Genomic DNA, 8,595 nt, shown 5'->3' with positions numbered 1-8,595 from the left:
CAGGAATGTGCTTTATTTTCCAATTCTCGGATGAACTCAGCAAACTTCACTAGTGCTAATGTGGGTCATGGGGGCAGAGCTGGTGGGTCTAACACTGAAAGATGAAATCCAATGTACCAGAGGTTAGTGAACCTCTGGGTGAAGGCTCGCTCGTCCCTTCAGCTCTGCAAAGCTTTCCATGTGTTGGCAGTATCGGAAGCGATGAATGCCAAGAAAGCACGTGATGGATTTCTCGTCAGTCCATCAGGCTGAACGTGAGCCTGAAAATCTGGAAGGGAGGGACTTCCTGTAGAGACGATTTGCTTTATCTAAGGTGTTTTGTTATGGACGGGAGAGAAAACTCTGTGATTTTGCCATTAACCTTCTCTCTGTCTCAGTCCTCCAGCAGCGATAGCGGCAGCAGCAGCAGCAGCTGTAGCAGCAGTAGCATCAACAGCCCTGACAGAGCATGCGGTGCAGAAACCAGCCTAAACCCCGTCATTGCAGGATCCAGCCCTGTCTCCTCTCAGTCCTTCCATGAGCAGTCTGCACTAAGCCAAGGTCCTTACTTCCACATCAACCAGATCCTGAAGGAGGCACACTTCCACAGCTTACAGAGCCGGGGACGCCTTCCCACATGATGAACCAGCAGCTCCCTGCCTTCTGTGAAGGGACAGCACTGTGTAGATTTGATATTTCAACTCAAAAGTTTGTTAAAAATGGAATTGCACAAAATGCCTGTTGCCTTTTCAGTCTATATTTGAAATAACAGGTTAACAGGGAATTGTTTACTTGTGGTTTGCTGCACTATTGCAATGCAAAAGGGGCTTCGAAGCAATTTTTATAGGATTCTTTTTTTGGGGTGGTTCTAAAGTACTTGTCAAGAGGAGACTTGAGGAATCCACATTTGTGTTATAGGATTGAAAAATGTCCAATTCCAATCGACTGCCTAATCTGTTTGTTAGCAATTTGTTGCTTTCTGTAAAGTTCTTTCAAGCGTTCATCTTCAGTTTTATAAGTCTTTTTTTAATTTCAATAAACTAGTAAAAAATTTATTTGGCAACATAATTCCTTTGAGCATTGAGGGTTATTGAGGCAGGAAGAATAGGTGCTGTCACTGGAATCCCTTAGGACTGCTCCAGTGGCAAACTGCCCACCTAGCTCAGTGCAGGGTGAGCTTTATCTCGACTGAGCTTTACTGCTGCAGTACTGAGATGTGAAACTAGAAGCAGGATTTAGAAGCAGGAAGGTTCAGGCAGCTGGAGCTGTAATGCCAGGCACCTGCTGCGTTCATACTGGAGCAGACTGGTGGTGCCTGATGGCAAGAGGAGTCTGATGTTGCTCCAGTGCCCGTTTCTAGCTGTGAAATGTTTTGTTTTCTGCTACAGGGTGTAGGTTGTTTTGTTTTGTTTTCCTTTAATTTGATTTTAAGGCTAGCAGCTTCTAAGGAATAGGAGACGGAAGAGTAGCTGCACCTCTGTTCCAGCAGCCAGAGGGCACGGACATCCCTGACCTGTGCCTGGTTCACGCGGCGCACTGTGACCTGGCTAAGGACAGAACGTAAGTCCTCTTCTGACAGCACCAGCAGAGGTGGCCCCGGACCCTGCCACGGAGGGAGAACGATCTCAGTGAAGACAGACACGCAGCCACATGTTTTAGTTTTTACTGGATCACTTGGTCATGCCAGAAAGCCAGCCCAGCTTGAAGAGAGAAGGTGCCGCCGTGTCTTCCTCCTCGGTTACAAGCTGCCTGAACAAAGAGCCAGGGCGCGACGCCTCGTCTTCTGCTCTTGTGAGTACAGGAGGTGGAGCCTGTTAGTTCATAAAACAAAAGCATCTGTAACTATTACAGCATACCTCTGAATTCTCCCTACCCTCAGCTACAGCAGCTGCAAGGAGGTGTAGAGTCAGAACAGCTCTTCCCAGGCAACGGGAGCTTGAACCACAACCGAAGCGGTGCCACTCCTGGTGGTGAGTGACAGACTGTTCTGAGCAGCAGAAGCACAGCATCTGGCTGTTGTTAGCAACAGGTGACTCTTTTGATGTCATTCAAAGCGGACTTTAACCTCTCCAAAACCATTTGAGCATAAAAGAAGGAGCAAGCATCTGTCAGGGGCTGACAGAAGCACGGCTGCCACCGAACACACATGTGCCACCACAGCAGGTGAGGGGAGTGGTAGGAGCGAGCCACACACCACTGCACACTTCTGCACTCTACTCCAGCTGAGGTGCAAGAGGTAAAGAATACCTTTAGTGTGAAGCTTTGGGCTTTCACACAGCCTTCATACTATGTCTGGTCTGAATAATGGAGAACAAGAGTTGCAGAGTAAACATCAGCATCTCCAGTAACACTGCTCTGTAAACCAGACCTTTTCTGTCCCCCTTGAAGGGACATCACCACAGATGGATTGTGTTAATAACAGCTAAAGAGATCACTGATTACTGTTTCCTGTAGCAGTGAGGTATTCCTTGGCTCTCAAGCCTCAGCATAGACAACGCCATCGAAGTGGAAGTTTTAAACATAGCAACATTACAGTTGTCTACTGCTAAAACTCAGAAACAGGACAACACAAAGCCTTTGCAAGAGAAGCAAGCCACTCTGCTCACACAGGCTTCGATACCCAAGCCAGGCTTCGTCAGGAGTTAAAGGTCAGCATCCCACTGGAAAGGAGTTCAGATAATTAGCTTGTATCCTTCAACAAGTTCTTGCAGCCATCTTTAAATGAATTGTCTTTTATGCAGTGACCACAAAATGCCTCATCCCTGCATTTTCATGGTGGTTATTGCTTATGTTTTACCACAGAGCAGCAGGCCCCCAAACTACAGGGGCCATCAGGTTGGGTTTTTGAGGGTCGGGGGGGGAACCCACACCCTCTCGTGCTGTGTTGCTGCAATGGTTCTCTTGTTTTACAGAAAATAAAGATCAGGCTATACATGAACTGTTTGGCTACTTTCTTCTTTCCCTGCAAGCCCGAGTGTTGGTGGGAGAGCGAGTACTGCCAGAAAGTTAGTACGGCTCCATTCACTGACCTGAACGCTCTCTGTGCTCCTGGAAGCAGACTTGCTCTTCCGCGAGCTCGACATACTCAGTGGCAGAAGTCCAAATCTTAAACAAGACGGAAGAAGGAAACGTGACCAGTCAGAGGGAAGCAGCAGTTCCAGACATCCTGCTTCCCAAAAGGACATAGGAATGCCTTACCTGATCTGGCTGGATTGTATGCCTTACCTGATCTGGCTGGATGCTAATGGCAAGATGTTGTGCTGCTCCTGGGAGCTGAGCGTGCCGCTCCTGCTCGTGTACTGGTTCTCCGTCCCGGTCAGCAAGCCAAAGAGAACCTGGGAGGCAGGAAGGGGCTGTCTGCGTTTGGGAGCAGCTGAGCACACGGTGCACTGGTGAGCATGCTGCTTGGATTGGGTTTAACTTTGAACACAGCGTCTCCCTTCCCCCTCTAACTCTTGCTTTTAATTGGCACTGCTTTTTATCACCGTGGGTTAGTTCTAGGCCTGTTTCAGCACTACTTAACCCGATTAGAACTGCACAGGCTCCAGTGAATCCCGTTAGATAAAGTTCAGCCAACTCCTCTTATTTTCAGCTGGCATTAAATACTCTTCCCATTTCTACTTAAGTGCTCGCAGTTATCTTTAGGCATTAAGCAGTTTATGGCACTGCCCCAGCTGCCCTTCAGTATGTGTTTTGCTTCCTGCTCCCTCCCCTTGCCTTGAACTCACGGAGGTTCGCTGAACCAGGCGATTCAGGTTGCTGTTCAGGTGTGGAGTGAAAACGTCCAGGTCAAACGGATCTATGTGTCCCTCCAGGAAGTCTGTCACCTTCTCCATCCTACGAGCAGAGCAGAGGAGCTCTGTCAGGGGTTACATCGCAGCACTGGCTGCTGAGGCCACAGAATGGTTTCACAGCGAGGGATTTGGCCCTTAAGAGGTGACTGAGCAGAACGGGAATTACTCAGCAGAACAGCTGAAGTTTCCAGCTATTACACAACCTGCAACATCTGCTGTTGCAGAGCAGCCTCCTCCTTGTGGCACGTCTCAGAGAGAGAGGCCTCACTTCTCAAGACCGGAGCGTACACGAGGTTCTAACTCTATGGACACACTGTGTATGTGAGGCCACCATCTCTGAGCTCTCGGCTGTGGAATCCCACCCCTCCTCCTACATCCTGAGGATGAGCATCCTCCTGGGACTGATAAAGCTGCTGGTTTAAATCTTTTCTGGGCCCCAGAAGCTCCTGCTGGTATCTGAACCCCACAACTGCCCCACACCTGGCGTCATGCTTCATCCTGCTGGGTTTTGCTTCCTCGCTCTTCGCCGTCAAGATGATGCTCAGGTACCTCAAGTCGTAGAGTAGCTGCAGAGCTCTGGTCTGGGTCATGGGGAAGGTGCCTGCTTTCTGCAAACAGGACAGCCAGGAACAAGGTTCTTCACTCACACAGAAGGTGTCAAAGGTCTGCTTCAGGGAGACGCTTAGAAACACCAGCACCAAGCACCAACCAACCTAACAAATGCTCTGAGCAGTCTGGAGCCTGATCCCTTTCTGCCTCGTTTCTGGGGGAGGCAGGGGAAGACTGTTCTCACCTTCTCCACCTCTCACAGGCAGACGTTTTCCATCCTGAGGGCTGACCCTACTCACGTACCTTCTTCTGCTTCTCCTCCATAAGCTTTTCATAGGCAGCAAGCACTTGTGCCATGCAGGTCCTCAGCAGCTCCTGCAAGGTGACTTTTGGAAGAGTGTGGCCACCAACCCGGTTCACCTCTTGGCACAGGCTGAAGAGGAGGCACTGCACATACCAGGAGGGCTGTGGAAGAAAACAGTGTTGTTTTCATGAGGTCTATAAGCAACGATAGCTTTATGTTAACAGCTTCCTATTTCTGTGTATAAACCAGGCCTAAGTCCTTCTTCAGCTCAGTTTTACAGGATCTGGGCCAGTGTTACTCATTGGAATATACTGCAGCAACTCCCTAATTTCCCTCTTCCGTCCTTAGGAATTCTCTCAAAGAGCAAGTAAGAGCACTGGAGAGTGTTTTGCTGCGCTCGTAACACCAAGCAAACTCCACAGCAGGTCAGCACCATTTGACACAGCGCTGATTTTGGGAGACCTCTCCTCCCAGCAGAGTGTTCCTGTGTGTCTACCACGAGGATGCACCTCATACCTGCATGGGCAGCCGGATCTTGGATGTTACGGTGTTCCCAGACTCAGTCTCCTCCTGAATTTCAATTTCATCCCAGCTGGTGGCTGTGGCCAGGACAGAGCCTGCTGTGTCCAGCAGCAACGTGCGGGTAAAGCACTCGATGAGGCCCTAGAGCACAAAACACAAAGCACGCAGTCAGAGGGCAGACAGCTCTAAAAGGAGCACCAAGGGACACTCCTGCCTGCAGAGAGGCTTATCTCCCACAGCCCCCCGTGCCTCCCAAAGTCAATCTTACAGAGACCAGCCCACTAGATGCCACCTCTTCTTCCCACAAGTTGACTGAGCAGCATGGAAGCAGCACAGAGAGCTCTCAGCAGCCAGCTAAGGAGCTGAGCAAGCAAAACCCATGCAGGAAGCAGTGCTGAGGAGAGGAACAGCTCCTTACTTTGGTGACAGCTGAGCTCCAAATCTGGTAAGCAAACAGGCTCAGCAGGAGCTCTGCCTTCCCCCCCTGCCACTTGGCCTGCACGGGGCTCACTTCCTGGGCTTTCCCCTTCCCCAGCTTCTTGGTGGAGCGGGTTTCCTTCAGCGCCATCTCCGTGCTGCCCGCCCGGCCCAGGACACACTGCTTCAGGTGAGGGCAGAGCTCGGTCAGGGACTGGCAGAGTCTGGCCATGAAGAGGACAGCATTGAGTCTGGCATCAGTGGGAGCATCCGCCTGCCCCCCCAGCAGGCTCTGGGTGCTCTGGAGCTCTTCACGCACGCAGCCCAGCACGTGGTGGACGCAGGCGACGCAGCGGTCACGGAGCAGCCCCTCCACTGTGCCGGCGTCAGCGTAGCGGTCAAAGGCAGAGCGCGGCTGCACCGCGGGAGCAGCCTCCTTGGCCGAGGAGTCCATGGGAAGGTAGGACAGGAGATCATCCAACCTGGCCTTCAGCTTGGAGTCCAGCGCCGAGCAGAAGCTCTGCACGCACGGCGTGAGCGCCTGCGCCTTCATGGAGAGGCCGCTCTTGGCGAAGTGGCCGCGGTTTGCCACGCTGACCCAAGCGGCGTCGCAGGGCAGGTCGCTGGAGCTCTCCGACCACAGGAACAGGGCCACGTTGTGTTCAAACTGGAGGTGCTTGCTCGGGGCAGAGGTGCTGGGCTGGACTTCAAGTTCCTGCAAGGCTACGGTGAGAAGCTGTTTGGAGCTGCTTGAGATGGAGTCAAACGCTTCTCTGGTCAGCGTCTGGAACAGAACCAGGAGGAATGGGAAATCAAAAGCACTTTTACATGTGCCTCCTGCCACTTAGCACTTTAAATACACACTAAGAGGCAGCAGTGGACAACAAGAGGGGACACAGAGAGAGGCTCCCCCTGAACTGCCACCCACCTCCAGCCTGTCCAGGAACAGCTGCTGCAGCAGGTCCTACCAGAGGGAAGCAGGCTTGTCCAGGAGGCGATGGCACAGCACATCCCAGTTCTGGCTCACGGACTCGCTCGTGAGTAGCTCCCACACAGCATCACGAATCCCTGCGAGGCCTTTCATGCTCTTCACATACACCAGCAGGTTGCTGACCCCCGCCCTGATGTCCTCACTGCACCTGAAGGACATGTTTTGCTTCAGTCTGACTTGCTTGGGCACAGCCCCGGGAAGGCAGGAGAGAACATGGGCTACACTGAAGTGGTGGAGTCCTTAAAGCTGCTGGTAAGAGGCTTTGCCTCCAGAATCACCTGTGGGGCTGAGGGTAGCTCCCGGGGAGGCAGCTGCACCCCAGATCCCACACTGTGGCCCCAAAGGAAAGCCACAGGCCCGTGATCAGGAACACACAGTGCCCTAGGAACGCTGGCAGCAGGGAGGGCTGGTGGGGCTCTGGGAAGGGTGGCAGGGACACATCCCACAGCAGCCAACACACACGGGGGGCTGCAGCTGAGGCAGGGACCAGCTGGCTCCACCAGATCATGACACAGGACTAACAAGGCTGTTAATGAGGCTGCGAGGGGCAGGCAGGGCTGCAGGTGCCTTCCCCACAGGGCAAGGCAAGGTGGGATGGAGCTGGCAGCTCTATAAAGGGTGTCTGGCTGCCTCCTGCAGTCTAGGGAGGGACACCGAGGAGAAAGGAGGTGCTGGATCAAGAGCCAAGTGAGCCAGGTAAGGGATTTCCTTCTCATTTCCACTGTGCTTTTTTGTTTGCTGGTGGTTACAGCAGAGTAAAGCAGCTCTAGACAAGTGTCTTTGTGGTTTCTTATGTCAGTGGTACAGCCTGGCTGTTAGGATGGGGCCGTGCTGCCTCTGGCTGTTTAACTGCAGGGAAAAGGGGATGCTGGGCAAGCAGCCTGGCTGGAATAAGAGAGGATATAAATGAGCTTGGGTTTGCTTTGTGCTGCTGCTGTGTGGTGGCTGGGAGAGCCCTGCGAGGGGGCTGCTGCTCCACTCACATGGTGATCCACTTCTGCAGCGTCTCTCTGAGGTAGTCCTGGCTGATGGGGTGTGCCAGGGTCCGCAGGGCTGGCTGGAATTCCACCACGGACTCCGGGAGGTACCTGAACCAGCTGCTCAGCTTCACCTCCTCCTCCAGAACACCCCCTTTCCCTGCGAGCAGACAGGCAGGGCATCAGCTCAGCACGGGGGTAGCCTCCTGCCTGCGAAGTGAGGCTGAACAGAGAGCTGCCCGTGCACTCACCTGCTGGGTGCTGGCCTGTGGTGCTCTCCAGGGTCGAGAAGAGCAAGCCACAGGGCAGGGCTGGATCTGGTGGCATCCCTTCGGGCACGGTGTAGAAGAGAGCATGGGCCTGGTACAGGGTCGTGGTTAGCAGCTCCATCAGTGAGCACACCTGAGCTTTTATACCTGCGCCTGCAGAGAAATGCCTTTCAGCCGAGGCAGCCCCTCCAGCAGAGGTGTGAACAGCCTTGTGGTTCTAGTGAGGCCTTCAGGGAAGGGCTGGAGGGCAAAAGACTCCTCCCCATTACAGATGAGCTTAGCTCAAGACCCCCAGCACTACTAATTTTCGTGGCATTTTGCTGCTGGACACTATAGCACCATGACTGTGTCCCCACCATAGTGACCCTCACAGGATGAACCCAGCAGCTCTCCTGTGGGCCAAGAGGGAGACGAAGTGAAGGGGTGTGAACAGGAGGCAGTGCAGTTGTACTGACCGTGGTGTGGCTGGTTGAGGAGCTGCTGAATGGCCAGCTTCCTGGCCAGGAGGAAGTCGGCGAGGGCCTGGCGCGGAGAGCTGTCCTCCAGCAGCATGATGGCACACAGGGCTTCTGCCACCGCCTGGTCCGACACCGTCTGGCTCCTCAGCAGGGACTTGCTCTCCTGCAGGATGGTGGATCTGGCAGGGGAATGAGGCGGGCAGTCAGTGGTCCGTGTGCTGGACCGAGACGTCCAGGTGTGGTTATGAGACTGGGAGAGGTGTGAGAGCCCTCGCTTCTGCGGTCACACAACCACAGAGTGCTTTGTGCTGAGGGGACCTCAAAGCTCCTCCAGC

General features: G+C 53.4%; 2 protein-coding genes across 2 annotated transcripts in view; one reads left to right on the top strand and one right to left on the bottom strand.

The window, feature by feature from the left end:
- Positions 1 to 1,024, top strand: part of FAM104A (family with sequence similarity 104, member A) — a gene marked incomplete at its 5' end in the record, with an annotated part of 6,390 nt that extends 5,366 nt beyond the window's left edge. The window contains one exon of the mRNA XM_010024175.1: positions 378 to 1,024. Within this exon, the coding sequence (XP_010022477.1) occupies positions 378 to 620 (243 nt within the window). The remainder of the gene's footprint in view (positions 1 to 377) is intronic.
- A 625-nt stretch (positions 1,025 to 1,649) lies between these two features.
- Positions 1,650 to 8,439, bottom strand: COG1 (component of oligomeric golgi complex 1; the record flags this gene model as incomplete). Its single annotated transcript, XM_010024174.1, is given in 12 exon segments — positions 1,650 to 1,790; positions 3,009 to 3,084; positions 3,205 to 3,314; positions 3,708 to 3,816; positions 4,254 to 4,381; positions 4,626 to 4,787; positions 5,143 to 5,289; positions 5,567 to 6,349; positions 6,494 to 6,704; positions 7,540 to 7,693; positions 7,785 to 7,955; positions 8,258 to 8,439. Coding segments are annotated over 12 exon segments (2,374 nt in total), but the record flags the coding sequence as incomplete, so codon positions are not given.
- Positions 8,440 to 8,595: the final 156 nt, after the last annotated feature.

The sequence above is a fragment of the Nestor notabilis genome, unplaced genomic scaffold (genome assembly GCF_000696875.1).
Source record: "Nestor notabilis isolate BGI_N333 unplaced genomic scaffold, ASM69687v1 scaffold23411, whole genome shotgun sequence".
Classification (NCBI taxonomy): domain Eukaryota; kingdom Metazoa; phylum Chordata; class Aves; order Psittaciformes; family Psittacidae; genus Nestor; species Nestor notabilis.
Note: the sequence above shows the minus strand (reverse complement) of the source record. Positions and strands in the feature narration are given on the sequence as shown.